General features: G+C 36.8%; 1 protein-coding gene and 1 long non-coding RNA gene across 2 annotated transcripts; one reads left to right on the top strand and one right to left on the bottom strand.

Moving 5' to 3' along the window:
* The first annotated feature begins 1,628 nt into the window (after positions 1-1,628).
* LOC121740472 lies at positions 1,629-24,358 on the top strand. Its single transcript, XR_006037647.1, has 3 exons — positions 1,629-1,771; positions 11,729-11,736; positions 24,347-24,358. It is a non-coding gene; the product is annotated as an uncharacterized LOC121740472 (long non-coding RNA).
* Positions 10,006-15,210, bottom strand: LOC121740470 (acyl-CoA Delta(11) desaturase-like). Its single transcript, XM_042133167.1, has 4 exons — positions 15,016-15,210; positions 13,929-14,103; positions 10,677-10,838; positions 10,006-10,497 (listed from the first exon to the last, which is right to left on the bottom strand). The coding sequence occupies exons 1-4, from the start codon at positions 15,206-15,208 to the stop codon at positions 10,044-10,046; spliced, it is 984 nt and encodes a 327-aa protein (XP_041989101.1). The 5' UTR covers positions 15,209-15,210; the 3' UTR covers positions 10,006-10,043.
* Positions 24,359-24,411: the final 53 nt, after the last annotated feature.

Raw genomic sequence — 24,411 nt, 5'->3', positions numbered from 1 at the left:
TATTATATTATTTAAAGACAGAAAAAATACGTGTGGAACTTGGGGACTGCTTTATCACCTTAGGTATGCAATAATTATAATTCGGATGCTGCCGAACTAAAATGACGTCGGATGATGCACGGCTTTCAATGCCGCACCGCTGTGCTGGTCAAATTGGGGGGTGTTAGGCTTATTTTCGCTACGGAATTTCTTGATTCGGTCGCCGCGCTCGAAGCCCGCGGGCCGCGCTAGAAGCTATATGTAGTAGCTTAAAAATGTTTGTATGTATCCATTTCTATTATGAGACAAATTATTATTCTCTTATCTGTCTACTATGCGACAGGCATAGTAGCGTTTTACGTGAAAGCGTCCGTGGCCTAGTTGGTAGACATTTGGTTCGCACTCGAGAGGGTACAGGTTCGATCCCGGGTGGAGGCGTGTACCAATGAGACAATTTCAGATCATTGTATTAATATTATATACCTTATAACACCCCTCTTTTTTGTCGGAGGTTAAAAATTAAATTAAGTAATTTAAAAAAAACCGCCAAAAAAATTTAAAAAGTAATGAAATAATATTTACTGACCCCTGCACCATATAAAGCCACTCTAACGGGAAAATACTTTTTACTCGTTTATTAACTAAAGAAATTAAGGAAACAAATTATCAAGTATTTGGTTTATTAGGTATCGTATTATAAATCACTTTTTAACCTGGCTTCAAAAGCCATTTGATAAGCATAAGTTTTGTAAAGCTCTTCCAAGTGGCCTTGCAAGGAACACAGCTCCAAACAAGGCCAATATTAGACATCAGTCAAATAGTGTTACAAGTATTTATTTATCTGATTTTACTAAAACCACATTATAAACTCTATCAATTAAGCAAACCATTAAATGCTCAATAGATTTATATCGTCTAAAAAAAACTTTGCTTGAACATCATCACTAATGCCGGCGCCAGACACGTGCTTCAAAGTTTGAGCAAACTTTTTGAAAACTTTGACGTGCGCAAACAGGATCACAAATATGCCTGCCAGACTTGTTTTCAAATGTTTTACGGCACAGTTATTGCAAAGATGGCTGACAGATTGGACGACTATTTTGTGGACGCTATCAATCTATTTTATTTGAGTGCATTACATTTTTATAATATCATTAAATTTTTGAGGCTTCTGCTTGAAAAAGCTCAAGAAATTCGATAACTAAGTCTCCTCCTACTACTCCACTTCATTATTGATGTTCAAATCTACAATTGCTCCAAAGTCCAAAGTTTATGCGACAAGTATGGCAGGCCGCACAAACTTTGAAGTTTGTTTACTTTGATGTGCGCAGAAAAACCGACTCATGATGGCAAACTACAAATGTGTGTTCAAACTTTGTACAAATAGGCAAATGTCAGTGCTACACTTGGGTATTTGCGTATTTGAACACATGTCTGGTGCCGGCTTATGAATGTATTAATGGAATTTCTTTAAAAATAGTAGTAATGAGCATCACATTGATATCTCATAACTAATTGCCAACGCGATTTATAATGAAATCTAAACATTTTTTAAATCCAAAATGGCCTTCTAATGGGCCCGTTCTTTAGAAAGCCAAAGTGTTTAATACGTATAAGTTTTTTTTTTTAAATAAAATAAGGGAGCAAACTAACAAATGGGTCACCTGATGGTAAACAACTACCGTCGCCCATGGACACTCGCAACATCAGAAGAGCTGCAGGTGCGTTTCCGGCCTTTTAAGAGGGAATACGCTCTTTTCTTGAAGGTGTGCAGGTCGTATAGGGCCGGAAAGTATTTCCGGACCTATAGGACCTGGTGACAGTTCGTTCCAGAGTTTTACAGTGCGCGGCAGAAAGTTACGCGAAAAACGCACTGTGGAAGACTGCCACTCATCAAGGTGATGAGGATGGTATGTTTTTTGCGTGGGACGATGGCGAAAAGTTGCAGGTGGTATAATTCCGAACAATTCCTCAGAGCACTCCCCGTGATACAACCGATAGAGGATGCAGAGTGAAGCTACATCTCGGCGTAATTCCAAGGGGTCCAAGCTGTTTGAAACACTATGGCAGTCAACAATTCGAGCGGCCCTTCGTTGGATACGATCCAGAGGGAGCAGTTGGTATTTTGGCGCCCCTGCACAGAGATGAGAACAATATTCCATATGAGGCCGAACCTGCGCCTTGTAGAGTTGTAGGCGTTGGTCCGGAGTTCCGGACTGAAGTACTGTCTCGCTCTGTTAAGAATACCAAGCTTCTTCGAGGCTAATTTGGCCTTACCCTCTAGATGATATCGAAACTGGACTACGCTCGATATGTTGACGCCAAGTATCTCAATGCTAGGGGAGATGGTTAAAGATGTGCCCTCGAAACGAGGATAAACGACCATTGGTGACTTTTTAGTGGTGAACGCGCAGACTTGTGTCTTGGCGGGGTCGAATTGGACCAAGTTACATCTCCCCCATTCAGAGACCTTCTCCAATGAATTCTCCACCTTAGATACAAGTTCGTTTCGACTCTCAGTGACATTTTGCCGAGAAATATTGGGAGAGTCGGTATATACACCATCACCTGTACTATCATCCGCATAGCAATGAATGCCGTTGGTCTGTTACATCATACATGTCATTGATATGCAGTATAACCCTAATAAGTAAAGATGTTATTAACCCATTGATCGCGGAAAAACGAGACACAATAGCTTATCTATTGTTATCACTTATCGCGGTTGGGGCTACATAAATTAATTACGTACAATTTTGAAATCGGTTTTATCTTTTTAAATAAGTACTATTTTTTTAATTTTTTTATCACAATATTGCGTAACATCGACTTTAATGTTACATACAGTATTTATTTTTAATTTGGGAATTCTGCTGCTAATATCTATTTTCGGAGATTATTATTTCTTCACAATCCATTGTTAGGTATTCAATAATGATTTTTCAAATTAATGATATATAATAGGTGTAGCGTGTAACATCTGAAGAGTTTGAAACATTTTTCCTCTTATTATTAAAGATATTCGTTATATATAACATTTTTCCTCTTATTATTAAAGAGATCGCCCAATGGTCGAAATTCGACCTTAGATTCAACGACATTAGGGCCGTGACACAAAAACACGACACGATGTCGCACGACGCCGCACGACGCGAAAGATGGGTTTCTACGACGCGACGTCGTACGACGCGTTGTCGTGGTTTTTTACGACGCGCGTCGTGTATTCCCACGACACGGCGTCGTGCGGCGTGGTGCGACGTCGCGTCGTGTCGTGTTTTTGTGTCCCGGCCCTTGAGACTACTACGTTTAATTTGTACTTTAAAAAAATTGACTTTATCATATTTTTTTTCTCTACTCTTGTCTCTGGGACTCAGCTGCTATCAAATCAAAATCAAAATCAAAATTGTTTCATTTCTGAATAAATTTAAAATAAATGTTTTCAGAATGTCCTACATGATGCCTACCACCGGTTCGGGAACTAACCCGGCGAGAAGAACCGGCGTAAGAAACTCGCACGGGGCCCACTTTTTTACCAAAAAAAGTGAGAAAAAATTAATCTTTTAAAATAAAGTTAACAATTTTGTAACTAAATATTATATACAATATCCACATACATAATTGTAAGTCCTATAATAATGAAGAACTAGCCTTGCAAGAAGCCATCCTACTCCCAAGGTGTGCCATCTTTTATGAAATCATTGACCTTATAATAGGCTTTGGCACACAAACGTTCTTTAACTACTTTTTTAAATTTATTAATGGAAAGATTTTGAACGTTTTCTAACTATGCTAAAATGGTCGCTTTGAAGAATCATGATATGAAGCATAATATGATTCATTTTTCTAAAGTCTCAAAATGCAACTCTGCTTGCAATTCATTTCTGTATTTTTGTACTGATTTGACATTTGTCAGTTTGACAGTTTTGACAATTCATTTGCTGAATTGATTGAGAGGAATTGCTAAATGTGACCATTTTAGCCCCGCAGCATATTATAATAATTTTTAGCTGCTCATCTCAGACTGGCCGTGTAAGCATTGTCTAATAGCATCTAAGATTCAATAAAAAAAAAACTATAATCCATTTTCCATCCATTTTCAATTTGTCAACTTGTTGTCAAGCATATCAACCATAAATAAAAGAGTATGATGCGTATATGTACAGGTTTGTCACTCAAAAATCTGGCATCTTCTTGAATGTGCGTATTGTAGTGTGTGTAATGTTTTATTTGTTAATAAAACATATAATATATATACTAATACTAATACTAATAAATAATAATATTATAATTGGGAAGAGTTTGTTTGTTTGTTTGTTTGAACGCGCTAATCTCAGGAACTACTGGTCCGATTTGAAAAAAATACTTTCAGTGTATAGCCCATTTATCGAGGAAGGCTATAGGCTATATTTTATCACGCTTATACTAATAGGAGCGAAGAAATAGAGGAAAGGTCGCCACGTACGGCACACAACAAAATCTCGGCGAGTTTTAGAGGCTGGTACCGCCGAGATTTTGTTGTGTGCCGTCCGTGGCGACGTATTGATACTATGGCGCACACATACAAGCCGCGCGCGGTGGCCGGTGCCTTTGTATGAAGATAACTTACTTCCCCTCCTTTTACAATGCCATGGCGCTTGTCCATAGATAGGTACAAATCGCAAAAAAATAACCTTTGCTTTCAGCGCCTCTACTTTTACTGTGAACTCTATACATAATATACTATACACTATATAACATGAGACCCCTATACAGTGTATAGGGGCCTCATGTTTTTCTTTGTCCTGAACGCAGGGCATTGTAGCCCTGACGTCACTGTGACCCTTAAGGATCTATTTTGACTTCTTCGCATTAGAGTACCGTCCGAAATCCAATGCTGCTCATAAATTGAACGATATGCTTGGGGTTAGTGCCACGAATTTACTCTGTGGGTGACAGTGTTGCCAATTTAGCATATTTTATGCTTAATTTGGCATATTTTTACGTTGTTTAGCATATAACATATTTTTTAGCATATAATCATTTAAATAAAAATTTAAGCATGAAACAAACGATCCGATTCAACTACTAAGCGTGTGTTCTAAAACAGAGTAATAATTATTCTGAAAAGAGTATTTATTACTCATTATTATCAGTACCACATTCTAATGCCGAAATTGAACGCGTTTTCAGCCAAATGAAATATGAATGTAGTAAAGACTTCGCAACCGTTTGTCAGTGAAAACTTTAAATGCTATTTTATAATTTTTAGAGAGGCCTAGAGAGGACAAAGAAATGCTGTTATTCTTACTCAATTCCGGATAACATTCCGCTCTATAGGTACCAACTACTAAGGAGAGTTAGAGTTTACATGTACATCAGCAGCATCAGCTATCGATGAAGAACAAGATATTAATATTTTGTTCGCTAACGTAATTGATTAAAACATAAAATAAATTGAGATTTTGTTGATTATTAAAGATTTAAAATTAATAATAACGTTTTTTTAGACTTTGAAAAGTTTTAGCATAATTTTATAGCAATTGGCATAATTTTGGCAAATTTTTAACAGCAGTTTAGCAAATTTTATATGAGTCGTGTTGGCAACACTGGTGGGTGAGTATTCGTAGCGACCAAGGTGCCTGTTTCTGCTCTGTAGTAGCAGGACAGTCGAGGAGGTGTCTCGTCCTAGTCCTCGCAGAATCTGCTAGTCGTTAAGCTACTAACACCTATTCTGTTAAGGTGCTTATTGAGCTTGCAGTGCCCAGTTGGGCTTCCGGTAAGGATTCTTAATTGGTTCCTTCCCATGGTGAGCAATAATTCTGTCAGTTTCCTGTTAAAGCCAAGAATAAGTGCCTTGGAGTGTTCAAGGCCAGGGCTCTCAACCCATTGCTTAGTTTGCATTCCTCGAGCGCTTGCTTTGTAGTGCTGGGAGATATTCCACAGGCCGGTTCTGGGCCATATATGAGACTCCGCCCCAAGCCTAGCCAGTTCGTCAGCGGTTTCGTTGCCGGGGACGTTACTGTGGCCCGGGAGTCGGGACCCATGATAAGCGCTTAATCCTTCGATCGTGGATTCTTGGAAATCTATTGTTATCCTATTGTGTCTCGCTCACCATTGAGCTTATGGGGCTTGATGGGTTAATAATTAATACCAATATCAGAAAATAAAGCAATATTTTAACTTATTTAATTAATTTTTAATTTACTTTAGTGCGGTTTTTTATAAAAAAGCATAACTAAAATAATATTACGTAAATAAAGGTCTAGTTTGCTCCCAGATGTAATGTACCTAGTATTTACTCTGACAGATCTTTCCAAACTGTGCGCGCAAAAAAGGGCGCACTGGGCGGCGCGGCGCGGCGCAACCCCTTGGGGCGCCGCAGGCTGCAATCTAGGGGTGCTGGTTGACTCATCAACTTACATTAACATTATGTAAAATATTATATCTTTTTTTGAACCGTCGAGAGTGCTACAGCGTTAAGCGTGGTTAAGCTCGAAATTATAAAGTGCTTGAACTTTAGACTTCTACTAGCTGACCCGGCAAATATTGTTTTGCCATAAAAATTATTTCTGTTGCATTAAAAAATTTGGAAAACCTTGGGGTTACCTATACTTACACAAGGCGTAACAAAACTAAGTGACAATACTTAAGGGGGTGTATACCCTTTAATAGAGTTCATTGTAAAAGTAGCAGCGCTGAAAGAGCAAAAAAAATATTGTTATTTGTATGGGCAAGCGCCATCGCGTTCGAATGTATGTATTTTTTATGTATGTTCAACGATTACTCGGCCGTTTGTGGTCCGATTTTCAAAATAATTTTTGTGTTGGGTTTGACTCGAATTTGGTACCATTTTCATAAAAGTGGTGACCGTATGATGGGTTACATGAGTAATCGAGGGAACTCCTCAAAATTTATTTGGAAACATATGGTGATTTTAGTATGGTATATAAAATCTTAAGAAATATATATATTTTATGGTACCTCCCCTATACATCAAGCGGGGATGATATTTTTTTTCGCGTCCACCCCACCATGTGGGGTATCGTTGGATAGGTTTTTTTTTAAATATTACGAGTATTCATAGATCATTTTCCGTTTTAGGGATCCATTTGTGAAATATGAAGTTTCAAAGCGGAAAAAATCGTTAAGAGTCCAGTATCCCTTCTACCAGCTAAACGGTAGCTTCTGGAAATGTGAAAAATTTCACGTGAGTAGGTAATATGCTGAATTTAAAAGGAAAATTATCACGGCAAAGAAGACTTCATAAGTTATTGAGTAATAGACAATCAATTAAAAAAATATATTCGGCGAAGTGTAAAGGAACTTTTCGTTCAAATTCCTTTGAACGTAACTGAGATGATGCTGTTAGTACTTAGTAGTGTAAAAGACGTTATAAATGTATATTCATTGACCATACAAACATTATAAAAAAGTAGCGGTACTATGACGGAACCCTATATTGCGCGTGGCCCGACACGCACTTGGCCGGTTTTTTAATGAACAAACAGAAATCCAAAAACTTGAAAATGATGAACACTAATATTACTGCAAATAAAATTACTATCTATATATATAAAACTCAAAGGTGACTGACTGACTGATTGACATAGTGATCTATCAACGCACAGCCCAAACCACTGGACGGATCGGGTTGAAATTTGGCATGCAGGTAGTGTTATGACGTAGGCATCCGCTAAGAAAGGATTTTGATAAATTCCAACCTAGGGAATGCAATCCCGCAGGATAATTTCAATCCCGGTATTTGCGGGACTGAACCATCACAATCCCGCTGGATCCCGGTATTTGCGGGATCCCGCAGGGTGGACTTAAACTTTTAAAATAAATCGTTATTATGACTTTACTTGATGGAACTCCTTTTATTCTTAGAAACATAAATAAAACAAACATTGTCGGACACTTTTTTTACAAGGGTTTATTATTACTTTAGACTTTAGATATAAAAATATTTAATAATAAATAACTAAACTTTTTTTGAAAATGGCTACGTAAAAAAAAATGTAAAAAAAACTAAAAAACACTTTTTAACCAACTAATATATAAAAGTATGTTAAAAATGTTAAGGTATTAATTGTGTCGTCTGCCAAACGGCTCCTGATATTCAACACAAGGTAGTAAGCAGCTGAAAAAGTTTGCTCAGCTTTCACGCTGGTCGGTACAATTGTTATTTAAAGTGAATTATAGGTGAATTGATGGTAAATTGCTTAGTGGGCTGCCTGTAGCCAGTTCACGCACTCCCGCGCGCAGCGTTACACATAGGAATTACGCTTTTTTGTAATCCCGCCAGTCCCGCGGGATCCCGCTAAATTTTCGATCGGGATTAGTCCCGGTCGAAAATTTAGCGGTATCCCGGTATTGCATTCCCTATTCCAACCCAAAGGGGTTCAAATAGGGAATGAAAATTTGTATATAATAATACTTCTTAATGCGAGCGAAGCCGCGGGCAAAAGCTCGTTATGTAATATGATTACTAGAATTATGTTCAAAATTTATTAACTCCCTAAGTTAAATGCATAGTACATGATTTAATATACATAAGTACCTACAACCAACATTTTTTACATTATAATTTACTAGCTATTTGACCGAGCTTCGCTCGGTATTCGATAAAACACGAATAAAATGACATTTTCTAAAAAAGATTCCTAGCTAGATCGATTTATCGCCCCCGAACCGCCTAATATACTAAATTTTATAAATATCGTTGGAGTTGATTCTGAGATTCCAATTATATGTATAATTTGTATATGTCGTAGGATGATTTATCAAATCATCCTACGACATATACAAGAATTGCTCGTTTAAAGATATAAGATACGTACCTCTGGAACTCTATCTACTGCGGCTTCTTCAGAACAAGTGATTGAAGCATTTACGGATGTTAGTTTAAATCGTTAATCGTAGTTTGTTTTATTTCAATTTTCTCGATACATCGCTTAGTAGGGGAGACTTGGGACAACGGATGCCACTTATATATTTATCCCTCTTGTTTCATGTTTGAATAGGGCCCATGGGCGTAGCCACGATTCTATATAGGGGGGGGCATGTAGGTCTTTGGGCGATTAAGAAAATCCTAAACTTTGAATTCGTGATTTTTAACATTATGTGTATCTCACAATAGTATTGAAGGTTTGGTAAAAATTTAAAACCAAATATGAGCGAGGAGCGAACTGGGATTGAATGCCTCCCATTCAATCCCAGTTCACTCCCACGCAAATTAGCGACCAATCGCTCTTTTGCAGCCAGGTGACTACGACTTTAGTGATTATTCAACAAATTGGCACGTTGATAGGCAGGGTTCGCCATCCCTAGCCTATGCTTTCTAATAAGAAAAATCAAGCCGGCACAAACGTATTTCACTCCTAACCAAAATAATTTACATGAACCCCCGCCTACAAAGGCCGACGTGAGACGAGACGGGGGTCTACGTTGGCTCTGACAAAAATTGGGGTCATATTTTGTTGGCGGGGGGTCCATGTAAATTAATTTGGTTAGCAGTGATTTGTGAAGAACTTTTGTGTAGGCTTAATTTCTTTTATTAGAAAGAATAGGCTACGGATGGCGAACCCTGCCTTATCCACATGCTACTTTGTTAACAAAAGTTGCACACCTTAAAAGTGGGCCGTGGCCTGGCCGTTTCGTGAAACAGAGGAGTTTGGGAACCTCTGGTTTAGACGGTAGTACCTACATTGATTTTTTTTAAATACAAAGAATAATGGTTGCCAAATTGTGCATTGTGCTGATAAATGTACCGTGCCGCGTGCGCATCGCTTTTGCTAAGCTTAAAAACAAAAAAAAAACTTTATAAACTAGATAATGCCAATAAATGATGGACTTGATGGACCATGAGGATCAAGTGTTCCTCTCTTCCCTAATCGTTTATTGTCTTACCTAGGTGTGGGTAATTTTACAAGGCCGCTGTCAATGCCTAAAACTAAATGAGGAGTCATATCAGTATCTTTTAGAATAGTAACAATTAGTTCAATTGTTTAATTTAACGAGCACAACTCATTGTGACGTCATGTAATAACATTCAGATTTCAATTTTTACTTTTTCCAGGAATCGACTATATTTTAGTTCTTGTTTTAAATCCCCAACTGTTGGTCCCATCCCCGGTGCGCTCGGCCCGCGCGCTGATGACGTCATCGGGCACCGTCTTGAGGTCGTACGCCCAGCCCACCCACGCGAAGAAGTCTATGAACAGCGTGCTGAGGTTCAGCCAGTTGTTGCCCAGTTCAGAAGCTCTGTAGTCCCACGGGAATACGTGGTGGTAGTTGTGAAAACCTTCGCCGAAAATCATCAAGGACACGAAGGCGTTTTGGGTGGGCTTGATGGACTTGTCGTAGGGGCTGCTGCCGAACATGTGCGCGAAGCTGTTGATGAGGAAGGTGGCGTGCAGGGTGTAGGCGTAGCGGAGCATGGACACGTGCCAGGCAACGCTCAGCGATTCCCCCCACAAGTACATGGGAATAGCCGTGGGCAGGAGTAAGCAGAAGGTAACACTGAAGAGAATCGTGTACCTGAAAATACCAAAAAGCCCCTATAATATCTAGCTATTCCTGGCTAATATAATGCCTCTTTCCAATGCGGGTATCGAACCCATGAGTCACAAGACTAGGCTCTACACCACTGGATCACAGAGGCATTTAATTGCATTTCTAGGCTTACATCTGCATCAAAAGTATATTTATCCTCTTACTTATGCTGAAGCATCAGGATCCGATTGCTGTATAGATCCGACAGGTCCACTAAATTTATGCGTTTTCTGAATTCGGGGTGGCTCTTAACTAGCAAATAGCCGATGTGTGAGAAGAAGAACCCTCTCGCCGCGTTGTGCGGGTCCGCGTCTGTGTCGCTGTATCTGAAAAATTGTTTAAATTTGTTAAAGTTCTTCGTCGCGTTTTTTGAGTTAAGGATTGTCTTTTTCAAACTACGATTTTCAGAATTAATAGATGTTTTTCGTTGCTGGTGATCAAAGTTAGTAAATAGCCGCGAACTGACCAAGCGAGCAGCCTCGCGAGGCAGTTGCTTGGTTGGTCAGGACGTGCCTAGTGAGCCCGGCAAACGTACCGAGGCGCCTTTGAGCATCGACCAAAACCGACAACGCTCGGCTCGGGCCGCGGCACGCTCGGGCGAGGCAACGCATGCGTTTGCCTCGGGCGAGCCACGCAGCCGTCCACTAACTAAAAGGAAGTTAAGCCACAGTTGGCCATAGTTGGTTTAAGAATCATTTTTCTACGATTATTAGTTTCTGTATCTCTATACAGAAAATTGCTGAGCAGTTCAAACACATAAATTTCGTTACTTCCTTAATTAAAAAGCAGCTAAGCCACAATACTTCTCTAGAAAGACGTTAAGATACTGTAAGACAAATAGGTTTAAATTAATCTTTCTTAATTTCCTTAACTAAAACTACGTTATCTAGTCAATCTTAGCTAAAAAGCTGCCAAGCGTCTTTAACTACCTTCATGTGCTGTGTCTTACAAATAACCATCTGAACATCGTACCTTAACTATAAAGCAGTCATAAAGAAAAACTACACTAGAAAGCAGTTATATGCCAATTACTGCTTTTAAGTTAGGGATTGAAATTAGTATTAGCTAAGAATCAATCACTAGATAGCAGCTAAGCGATAATGCTAGACTAAATAGCAGTAAAACGCTTGTGATTTTAGTTCGCGTTCGAACAGTTTTGAGTTTATACTTCTTTTTCACTAGGAAATGAGGAATGCGAAATATGCGAATCTTACAGATTGCATAGTCTTGACACAAACCATAATGTTCGCACTCAAGCTATATCTGATTGTAACGCATGTTCAACATGGGCAAAACACCATGACAAGTATAAAAAGGCAAGGAATTATATGATTTACACAAGACTTTGGAACAGAATACTTTTCGATATATTTTAGCTGTGACTTAGAAAAAGTAATTATGTTGCCACGAATGGAAACGTTTAAATCTGTAATTTTTTGCCCTAGACTTACAGTTTATAACCAGACATTCGCCCCAGTAGAAAAAATTACAAAGGATGTGAAACCTTTAGCTGCCGTATGGCATAATGGTATAGCAGGCCGTAAGCAGGATGATCATGAGTGCTTATTACAGCTTTTTCCGTCAATTTCGAGATGTCCAATAAATCAATTTGTGGCTTGATAATTGTACATCTCAGAATAAAAACTGGTTATTGTTTTCTATGCTAACCGACCTCATCAATAGTGACTTAATAGCCACAGCAACTATCAACCTATTTTATTTTGAACCGGGTCACACATTTATGAGCTGTGACCAATTTCACCATCAAGTTGAATTATCGATGAAGCGGAAAGAGACCATATATGATTTCACAGACTTTGAAAATGCAGTGGCCACAGCAAATAATGGTAAAGTTCTCGTTAAATCCATACAGCCCCAAGATTTTGTAAGCTACGTAGGTAACGTCAGATCGACGCATACAAAATTCAAGTCCGAGAGCGTATCTTAAAAGTGTGTTTTAAACGAGGAAGCTTTGATCTACATTATAAGGAAAATTTTGATGAGGAATTTGTGTCTCTTAAATTTTTAAACGATAAATAAGTACTTGAAGAAACCGCATTTTTGATGAGGAGAGAAAGCTTAATCTTATAACAAAGTTATCACCAATTATACCTAAACATAAGATGGTATTTTGGAAAAATTTACCGATCATTGAAGGAAATAATATTTCTGAATTGAATCGGAACCAAAACAAAAGAAACGTTACTTTATAAACATTAAGACTGAAAAAGTGCCTTTATTATGTTGTCTTTTAAATAACTTTATTAGGACAGTATTTTTGTTTACTTTATTACTTTTGATAATAATTATACAAAAGTGTTACTAAGTATATATATTTGATTGAATAGTTTTGTTAAAGTTTTTAATTAGTATTTAAGTATGTATGAAAATGGCCATAATATTTATAATTTTAAATCAAAGTCTGGTAATTCAATTATTGATTATGGCATAATTGTAATTGTAATAGGCATGATGACTATTTTTTTTTCTTATCGGTAATTGAAAGACACTTAAAAAATAGAAACATTGTTGAAAGAATGACTCTGATAGCTTAAAAATTCACCAAGATGACAATTCAAATATCTCATAAAAAAGACCTGCCCGAAACGCTCCATACAAAGTGCTACGAAAGTATGACGTCAGTCTTTAATAATTGCCTTCTAGTTAAGCATTAGGAGAACCAGTATAAAAATATGTCTTACATTACCGAGCTTAAAAGCATTTAAAATCGCGTAACTGCTTTTTATGTAAGGAAAGTTACTCTTCCTAGGTCTAGGCTACATAGGCTAAAAGACTGTTAAAATCCATTAACTGCTTTATAGCTAATTATATTTTGTCAGCTTTAACTACAAGTACAAGACGTGGCAGCTACAAGAAATTACTTGGCTATAAAGCAGTTAAGGTAACGTTAACGGCCTTATAGTGCAGGATATTATGTAAAAATGAAAAAAAATTGCTTAGCTTGCAGTTAGAAAATGAAATAAAATGTAATAAATAAATATGAATGAAATATATCACATATTGTGCACAAATACTATGCCTACATATATAACTTGCAACCTTGTTCCTAAGTAGCATACTTTTCAAGAGATATTAATTCCCACTATTTATTTTCTCGATAAAATACTTTTTGGACTTAGCTGCCTTTTAGTTAGTGGACGGCAGCACGTCCTGACCGACCGAGGAACTGCCTCGCGAGGCTGCCTCATGAGGCTGCCTCGCGAGGCTGCTCGCTTGGTCAGTACGCGGCTAATTACGAACGAGCGCTCACTCGAGACGACAGTCTTCAAACAGACTGCTACACAAAATATTTGTTTTGTCACAGCGTCATGTATTGTGTATAGCTAGTCCCTGTTTTAGGACTGTAGTGTCTCGACTAAGCGCTAGCCCTAAAGTATACTTTTACCAGAATTTACCTATGATGCGTTCTGTGCATCTTCGCCCAGGTTATAGCTGAGTATTGGAAGGATATGCTTTGCATTATCATCAGGAGCATCTGCAGCGGTGGTTTGGCCTTGTACGCTCGATGAGACCAAAGCCTGTGAGCCCCCGCCGTTACGCCTATCCCAGCCGCGACCGCCGTGAAAGCAGCTGCAGGAATTGAAGGTACCATCGAATAAATTGATTCATTGGCAGATGAGGGACCAGAGTCATTTAGTCGCATTATATCAATTCAATTTTAGTCGCGATCTGTCGGCTGGGTTTAATTACAAAGGTCCGCCATGGAGTACTTGAGTCTTTAGTCTAATAAAATATATTTTTCTCTGTGGGACAAATGGATACAAGCAATTTTTTTTTCTTGCGCTTTTATGTTCTATTGCTTTCTGACAAAAAACATTGAAGTTGGGTGGCACAAAAATTATGACATTCGTAATATAATATTATCTAATATATAAAATTGTCGTGTCACAACTCACAATGTTAGATAGCGTACGGCTCCGAAACGGCTTTACCCAAATTTTATATGCATATTCAATGGGTCTGAGAATCGGCTACTGGGTACTTTTTATATTGATATGTGCATATTTTGTTGAATAAATAATAGTAAATTATTACAACTCGTGACTGAGGCGACCATTGTTTGTGCGACGGGATAGCGATGGACGTTGTCAAGGTAACATACTTATTTAGTCACTTCAATAAAATAATATGGGTGAAATATTTGATTTATATTTGCTAGTAATATCTATAGAGTATAGACGCTTCACACCACGTCAGTCTGGCCACCTATGACCCAGGAACATTGAAAACTTTTTGTTCCGTTGTTTGTAAATATGTGTTTAATAACTATGATTTATATTATGATATGATATAATAAAAATCTTAAATGTATGTATAGTATAAAAGTATTAAATATATTTCCGTTGTCTGTTACCCGTAACACAAGTCCTTCAGGTACTTACCACGGGGCCAGGCTGACGTGGTGTGAAGCGTCCATAGATATTATTATTATTAACTTTTTGAAGCTTTTGTAACATTTTGATGGAATACTGAGATACTTACAGAAGACCAACGTGTACCATTGCGCAGCTGTAACGGCGAGGTACAACCCGTAAATAGCAGCCAAGTGGATGTAGCCTATGCCAAGAACAGCTGGATACAATATTTCATACTTCCATGGAGCCGCTTGCGGAGCTACCAGCTTTTCGAAAGAATCTTCCGTCTGTATAGGCTGCTCTTCTACGAAGGGCGGCATTTCTATAAAATGCTCATGACTGTCAGTTTGTAGAAGGTCTTACAGAATTACGATTGTGTGTGCATCTCAATGTGATTACTGATTAGTATAGAGGTAACCTCTGTGAGTGTGAGCCCAGGCTTAAGTATTCAGAACGCTCACCTATGAGTTATAAGGTTTTATAACTACTATAAACTTATGACACGAGAGTATTTAGCCAGGCTTAAGTCTTAATGGCTTGACTGTGTGAGACAATTAATGTTAGTCTTATAACTGCATTGAAACTGTCGTTTAAAAGAGCTATATCTTGACATTATTCTTATTATCAGACTATACCCCACAACCTGAGCATTTTTGTGGTACACTTTACGGAAAAACTATCACGCCTATTGATTTGTGCTTTAACATAGTATTTTTTATTTATATGTAGATGTGTTATCATCGTTCAGTCAAGGTTTGGTTACTTTAAAAAAACTGCCGTAAAGATTAGGTAAGTATTACCACGCAGAAAAACGACGCGGGCCCTCACTAAGCTCGGCTTTTATCCAGTTATATCTAATTTCCAAAACCTATTAGTATCTCTATTAATCTACTATTATTATCTGTGCCAAATAACAGAAAAATTGCTCCAGTAGTTCGTGAGATAAGCCCTTTCAAATAATTTCTCCCGTTTTTTCCACATTTTCCCCTATTTATTCGCTCCTATCAGTCTTAGCGTGATAAAATGTATGCCTTTCTCGATAAATGGGCTATTTAAAACTGAAATAATTTTTCAAATCGGACCAGTAGTTCCTGAGATTAGCGCGTTCAAATAAGCCCTTTCAAATAATTTCCCCCATTTTTTCCACTTTTTCCTCTATTTCTTCGCTCCCATTAGTTTAGTGTGATAAAATATAGCATATAGCCTTTTTCGATAAATGGGCTATCTAACAGTGAAATAATTTTTCAAATCGGACCAGTAGTTCCTGAGATTAACGCGTTCGAATAAGCCATTTCAAATAATTTCTCCCGTTTTTTCCACACTTTCGTCTATTTCTTCGCTCCTATTAATTTTAGCGCGATAAAATATAGTCTATAGCCTTCCTCAATAAATAGGCTATCTAACACTGAAAGAATTTTTTAAATAAGACCAGTAGTTCCTGAGATTAGCGCGCTCAAATAAAACCTTTCAAATAATTTCCCTCCGTTTTTTTCACACTTTCCTCTATTTCTTCGCTCCTATTAATTTAAGCGCGATAAAATATAGCCTATAGCCTTCCTCAATAAATAGGCTATCTAACACTGAAAGAATTTTTCAAATCAGACCAGTAGTTCCTGAGTTAGCGCGTTCAAATAAGCCCTTTCAAAATAATTTTCCCCCGTTTTTTCCACACTTTCCTCTATTTCTTCGCTCTTGTTAGAGCTTGATAAAATATAACCTTTAGCCTTTTGCTGTTAATTTCGGCAACCTGGAGCTGTAATTCATAAAAAGAAAACGACAGAAATAATCTATAATATACATAAAATTCTATCCAATTCCAGAAAAAAGAAAAGAAAAACAAATTTAAAACAACCTAAAATTAATCGCCGCAAGGCTGCCTTGCGGTGTTTCGTATCATTATAAAACAAAGGTAGACAAAAATTTTTGTTTTTTGTATTTGGGACCCCCTTAAATATTTATTCTCATTTGATTATTAACTATTATTAAAGTACAAATATGTACATCTAAGTATTTTGTGAATATTTCAAGAGCTTACGTGTAGCCATTATTGATAAAGATTATAAAGCAATAAAGGCCAAAAAAATCGTTTGTTGTATCAGAACTCCCCTAAATATTTAGTTTATTTTATTTTTAGTATTTGTACTCTCTAGCTATCGCCATTCTTGAGATATAGCCGGGAGGCAGATAGACGGACAGATAGACGGACAGACAGACAGACAGACAGACGGACGGACAGGACAGACGGACAGACAGCACAGTAAGTAATAGGGTCCCATTTTTACCCTCTGGGTACGGAAACCTAAAAAGTCTGCGACGGTATTCCATCTTATAAGGTTAGCACAGGTTAGCTATTTTATGTTAACCAAATTTATTCTAAAGTAATGCATTATTTGCGAAGGTATTTTTATAAATGTTACGCTCGAAGACCGAAAACGCTCAATGAGCGGAAAAATAGCTCACAACGCGTTCTGGCAATCACAAAAAGACCAAAAAGCAAAATTCGTGTCTTGGCTGATATGCTATTCGTTTTTAGGATTCCGTACCCAAAGGGTCCTCAGACCCTCGCATTGATGTATGCACATACTGACATACACACACACACACTTTTGTTAAATTACTTTTGTTAAAAACAGATATATTTTTATCTTCTTATAATGCTGTAACATGATTGTAAATCAGAATCTAACATAAATAATTAAAATGTTCCTTGGGGTGAGGACCTGGTGATCCTTCACATAGCAAATATAAGCTGATGTACACTCTACTCTAGTATAATACAGTATGACAATTGACAGGTCTTCCCAAACTGTGCGACACGACCGGACCCCTTGGGGCGTTACAGGCTGCACCCAATCGAGGGGTGCTGGCGTCACTGGCTATAATATAGCGTAATAATATTAAGGACCCTGAGCCATGTAAGGCCATCCGCCATGTTCTTTTGAAGATCAACTGTGAAAAACTTTATTTTTTAGTTACATAACCTATATCTATCTCAAATTTAATTACAGGGCATTGTCGTATAGGGATATATGTATAGTACTAAGAAAAGAAAATCTACTTATGCCTCGAATTAAGTTAAAATATTGGTAATGTTCCTAAGAAGGCCAGTGGTTCCTTATATGGCCCAACCAAAGATTTGATAGTTGGCCTTGCTAGGGAACATGATCTTTACAAGGAACATCTAAAAATCATTAACATATAAACAGTTAATTTTAGTTATAAATGCACACCGTAATAATTGAAATAATTTTGTATTTTAAAACATCTTTACTTATTAAGATTATTAAACTTATACACGCATATTTAACATTTTGGCCTTATAAAGAACGGGCCCATAAGAAGGCCATTTTAGATAAAAAAAAATTGATTGTATTATAAAACGCATTGGCACTTAGTTATAAGATGAAGAATGATATAAATATATTGAGCATTTAATGTGTTGCTTAATTGAAAGAAATTATAATGTCGTTTTAATAAAAGCAAATAAATAAATAATTGTAACTCTATTTTCAAGTTAAGCGACTGATGTATAACATTGGCCTTGTTTGGAGCTGTGTTCCTTGCAAGGCCATTTGGAATAGCTTAGCAAAACTTAAGTTTATTGAATGGCTATTGAAGCTAGGTTAAAAAGAGATTTATAATATGATACCTCATGAAACAGAGCATTACTTGATAATTTGTTTTCTTAATTTATTTAGTTATTAAACGAATAACAAGCATTTTCCCGTTAGATTGACCTTACATGGCTCAGGGTCCTTATAAGTTGTCAATGTGATACTCATTACTACTATTTTTAAAGAATTTCCATTAATATACTCTTAGTCAAAAGATGATATTCAAGCAATGTTCGTCATAGTTTTTTTAAATGATATAAATATTATATTGAGCATTTAATAATATTATGTTGCTTAATTGAAAGAAATTATAATGTCGTTTTAGTAAAAGCAAATAAATAAATAATTGTAACTCTATTTTCAAGTTAAACGACTGATGTATAATATTGGCCTTGTTTTCCTTGCAAGGCCATTTTTCCAAATGTTAAGCTCTTCCGAGCTTAACAAAACTTAAGTTTATTAAATGGCTATTGAAGCTAACTAGGTTAAAAAGATATTTATAATATTATGATACCTTATGAAACAGAGTATTACTTGATAATTTGTTTTCTTAATTTATTCAGTTAATAAACGAATAACAAGCATTTTCCCGTTAGAGTGGCCTTACATGGCTCAAGGTCCTTAAGTACTTAAATATACTTTTCTGAACCGTTGGGACTTGGGAGCCTTAAGTGTCCGGGTGGCGTATTTACCATTTGAGTCACGAGCCAGACTCTAATAGATGAGCTTTTGTTTATGCATATTACTCGACAATACCTATTCTATCTCAGTAAAAAAATTGACTCAAGTGGATTAGCTTTTTGCCTTGATATTTTCAAAGAAAATGCATGGACAGAACCTAGTACTGTATTATACATATTCACTCAAATAGATAAGCTTTTGTCGATATATTTTCAAACATTACGTACGAACAAAACCTAGTCGAGTAGAGGCTCACTGCCATATTTGTTTATCGTGCCATACTAAGTATGCCATACTAAGTATGGCACGATCTGACTGTTACGGTTACCTACTACGTTTAAATTGTAAAAATACTAAGCTAATCGTAAATTTGATAAAAATGATGGCTAAGGTTCAGAAACCTACCCCTTTTTTTGGTGCTCACATGGGTTGAGGAAGGATGTTTTGGGTTAGAAAAACCTCTTCATGCCACTTCCAGCCCCGGAAATTTAGGAGAAACCCCCCATTTAGGAGAAATTTACAATTAGGAGAAATTTACAATTAAAATTTTCGTAATCTTGTTCGATAAGGTCATCTGTTTTCTGGTGTTTATGTGTAACTTACTTACTAGGGAGTGCCTCCATACCTACGAACCGAAAGGGAGGTTTGGGGGGCACAGCCCCCCGCTAAAACAAAAACAAACACAATCCAGAAAGTCCAAAAGTTGGTTAGGTTAGGTTAGAACTTAGACCACAACACAGAGGGAGCCGAGCGAGCGCAGCGAGCATGCTACGGGAGCAGCAGGCGACCGTCATCAAATAAAAGGGGGGCTCGGGAGGCGCAGCCCCCCGCCAAAACTAAAACAAACACAATCCAGAAAGTCCAAAACTAGGTTAGGTTAGAACTGTGACTGCGCTGCGGCAGCAGCCGGTGACCGCCGGCGACCGTGACAACACACGCCTCAGTTTCAAAGGTTAGTAGCTCCAAAACTGAGGGGTTTCTCAGTGTGGATTTGGTACGGGGGATGTTTACCCCTTCTCCCCACTCTCCCCTCACCTCCGCTCCCCATCAATCTTGGGGTAGGTTTCCAAACCTTTACCAAAATGATTATACAGGGTGTAACAAAAATAGGTGATAATACTTTGGGGTGTGTACGTGTTCCTTGTAGAGAGTTCACTGTGAAAGTAGCAGCGCTGAATGACCAAAATTTTTTTTTAAACTTTTGTATGGGGAAACTCGTAACGTTCGGGATCGTCACTTATTTTTGTTACACACCACGTTACACACTGTAAACTGCGTTTTGTATTTTACATTAGAGGTACCTAACTACTCTAGAAAAAATATTATAGTTTTATTATTATTTGTACATATAGAAACGTGTAATTTAACAATAAAATAATAACAATTTCCATGTAACTATCCATCTACATATTTTTAAAGCTAACGATGACGTTATTTACCATATCGGTATCAAATTGAATAGCATTTGTAGCTGTAACAAAGCCTAGGCGATTTCGATCATTTTCTGTACTGTAATTTCTGTACTGTAAAGTTTTGTCAAGTTTTTGTGTAACAAAAGCTAAGCCAGTTCAGTTCGCGCTTTCACTCTAATGGTATAGCCTTTGTAAATACGCGTCCGGATGCCATCGCAGTTCTCATACAAACGTAATACCAATTTACATAGGTACCAAAAATAATATTATGAACGATTACAATATTTACATACCAAAATATTGTAATCGTTCATATTATTTGGTAAGTATGTTTTGAAGTGAATCTTTGTACAGGAACCTAGGTAATTACATCTCAAGCTAAATAATAACTCAGATAATATGGTAAATATTCTCGTATGGGAAATGATCTTGGTATTACGTTTGTATGAGAATTGCGATGGCACCCGGACTAAGAGTTCAAAATGATAAAGGTCTTGAATCTAGGACTTGTGTCTTACCTTATTGAAACTCTTTCTACTGCGGCTTCTTCAAAACAAGTGATTGTAACATTTACGAATGTTAATATACTCAAATCGATCGTAATTTATTTTATTTCAATTTTCAATACATCGCTAAGTAAAGGAAACTGGGGACACTGGATACCACATTAAATATTTTATACTCAATATTTTATGATTGAATAGGTCCTAACTCCTATGTAATATTAGACTTTAATTTTATGGTCATTGTATTTCTTTAATGAAAATAGCCATTTTAAACCCATTCGTGCAAGAGAATGAGGTAAATCTATCTAAAGGAATACTTAATTTTTTTTTTCGTATCTACTCCTAATTACCTACTATAGTAGGTACTTATAAGTCATAAGACTACGGACGTAAAGTCAGTAACCGCAGCTAATTACGCTAGAGTCTAGACACGATGTCAAGAAGTTCTCGGTTTTGATACGATCAAAGAGAATATAATCACTACGTTTCGATACGATTTTGCATTATATCTCAAAACGGTTTCGTAGTAGGTCTACAGGCTCGTAAATCAAAATCGTATATCAGTTTGGTATCAGTTTGATATCAGTTTCGGGAGACTGCAGATTCAGTCGTATTCGGAACTTTAATTTTGTGCCACATAGAAACTCTGAGATTAAACCTCCCTGAACAGAGTATACCGTATAGATAAGGATTAGGGAGATCGCAGACGCCATGCCGACCGCGCGACTGTATGGGCGCCGCAGACTAGATCGCACAAAAAGTCTGTCGTCTGCGATCTCCCTTAATAGTACATAACTTTAAGAAATAAGCCGCACGCTTTGAAACTATCAATACAAAAACTTATTATTATTATTAAAAACTTATTATAATTATTATAAGTATAAAATATTACAAAAAATAATGGTTGCAAGATTGTGCATTGCGCAGTGCGCTGGTAAAACCGTACGCAAAGCTTTAGTAAAGCTTTAAAAAAAACTTTATAAATCTAGATATTGCGAATACACGAAGGTCTGTCATCATCAATGACTCATGGACTTGATGGACCATGAGGATCAGTATATGACATTCTCTTTGATGAGGATCAAGTGTTCCTCCCCTCCCTAATCGTTTATTGTCTTGCCTATATTTTGTGGGTAATTTTACAAGGCCGCAGCTGTATGCCTAAAACTAAATGAGGCATGAGGCATCATATCTATCGAAATAGTTACAAATTAAAATAATTAGTTCAATTGAATAATTCCTTATATTTTGAAAAAAAAATGTATACATACTTATAATAATAATAGCTCCCACACCGGTTTCGGTGACGGTGGCCGGTTTCATTGAAACCAGGCCAGCTACGCAGGAGTAATTTTATAGTGCCCAAGTGTGTGCGCAGTACACAAGAGCACTCTCTATTCCTTTACTCTCATAACCCAGTGGGACTGAAGACCGACACGACCGGCGAGAGATCAGGCGCAGGACCGACTTACATGCCCATCCGACGCATGGATCATCTTACTTGTCAGATAATCTGGTGATCAGCCTGCATTGTCCTAACCAAACTTGGAAATAACATTTTTCAAACGCGGGAATCGAACCCACGATCTCCGAGTCAAGAGCCGCGCTCTATACCACTTAGACCACGGAGGCGTTACTTAGGTATGTGAGCAACAAAATATGTGAAGTATTTTTGTATTATTTGTAATAATATTGTAATTCGACGGTCCCTACGTATAAAAGGTCATGTCCAAAATAGCAAATTTTTTTTTATTGCATCATGCACTTCCATATAATGAGACGCATATTCCTACACTATTATTATTTTTCTATCACAAGTAATTCCAAAGATAAAAAGACGTAAATGACGACAAGTTGGGAGTTTTATTAGATTTTACTGTGGTAGATGCGGACATCTATACTTACCGTCTTGTACCGCGTTGGAAATTACGCATCGTCTCGCCGTTACGTCGGGTATGGATATGGAGCAAAAAATCTCGTTTGTTGTTCGAGGCCCCACAATAATCATTAATTTTATTTTGATTTTAATATATTTCTTAAAGCGCCAACAAAAAAACGTAATTTGGTGAAAATTTCTACTATTGCGATTCTAGAGATGAACCTCGGCGATAGACGGACGGACCATATATATAAAGCGAAGTCTGATAGGTTCCCATTTTCAATTATTAAGCACGGAAACCTAAAAGCTTAAAAATATTATACTATGTTATTTAAAAAAATAAAATATCTTTATATTTGCGGCTTTGCAAGAACGTTGAGTATGAGTTTCGCATATTTGTGCATATTTGTTTTGCGAACAAAAGGCGTTAAATTGTTTATGTATTAAATGAAATGTTATTTATTTTATTTAAAACAGTTTATAAATAATATAACATTAATTAAAAATTATAAAGAACACTCCTTTTTCGCTCGATAGACAAACTAACGACGGTAAATAAGCCCTTTCAAATAATCTTCCCCGTTTTTTCCATTTTCTTCTGTTTCCTTGCTCGTATTTATTTTAGCGTGATAATTTATAGGATAAAACCTTCCTCGATAAATGAGCTATCTAACACTCAAAGAATTTTCAAAATCGGACTAGTAATTCCTGTGATTAGGGCGTTCAAACAAACTCCTCAGCTCAATAATATTAGAATAGATAAGATGTTCTGTGGTCAATTTGGTAGTCGCCAATTGGAATGAAACACTATTTTGTTCCTGTGAAGAACGTGTACGATGGTTATATCGATGCAGCTCGTATTCAATGGTAATGCTCAAAATTACGACCTTCATAATTATATTCTCAAGAGTCAGTAAAAGTTGAATATAATATTCGACTCAGAATTATATTTTACCGTCTAGACTTGTCCACTGTAGAAGTTATAACGATGCCTCAAATAATTTATTCATGTAAGATGCAATAAAAGTCTAAGGTCGTCAATGGTCACCTAGGGAAGGGAAATTGGAAAAGAAATTGACCTTGCTCAAGACGTATCCGAAAAGACCAAGAAGAAGAAATGATGTTTTTATTTTACCCTTAAGTGAAAACAGAATTAGTAACTTTGATACTAAAATTTGTAGACTTTTGAAATCTATACAGTTTAACTTAATATCAAACGGTCACATTTCATTAGAATTTTTCATTTTAGGCCTATAGTTATTGATGACATGTCCTTTTATTCGTTCATTATAACATAGAAAAAACTTCTTAAATTAGCAGCGTATAAAAAGATATGTCTGTATTTTTAGTTTTTCTTACTGAAGAGCCAGAATTTATATTACTCATACATTATAAACTTGTAAATTATGACAATAAGAATCATTTTATAAA

The sequence above is a fragment of the Aricia agestis genome, chromosome 3, assembly GCF_905147365.1.
Source record: "Aricia agestis chromosome 3, ilAriAges1.1, whole genome shotgun sequence".
Taxonomy (NCBI): Eukaryota; Metazoa; Arthropoda; class Insecta; order Lepidoptera; family Lycaenidae; genus Aricia; species Aricia agestis.
Note: the sequence above shows the minus strand (reverse complement) of the source record. Positions and strands in the feature narration are given on the sequence as shown.

Bases quoted from the DNA above. Each gene is read 5' to 3' on its own strand.
- LOC121740470 (XM_042133167.1), bottom strand. From the start codon at position 15,208: ATGCCGCCCTTCGTAGAAGAGCAGCCTATACAGACGGAAGATTCTTTC. The intron at 14,104-15,015 runs GTAAGTATCTCA...CAATTCCTGCAG, and splicing joins ATGGTACACGTTGGTCTTCT to CTGCTTTCACGGCGGTCGCG. The intron at 10,839-13,928 runs GTAAATTCTGGT...ACAATTTTTCAG, and splicing joins ATGCACAGAACGCATCATAG to ATACAGCGACACAGACGCGG.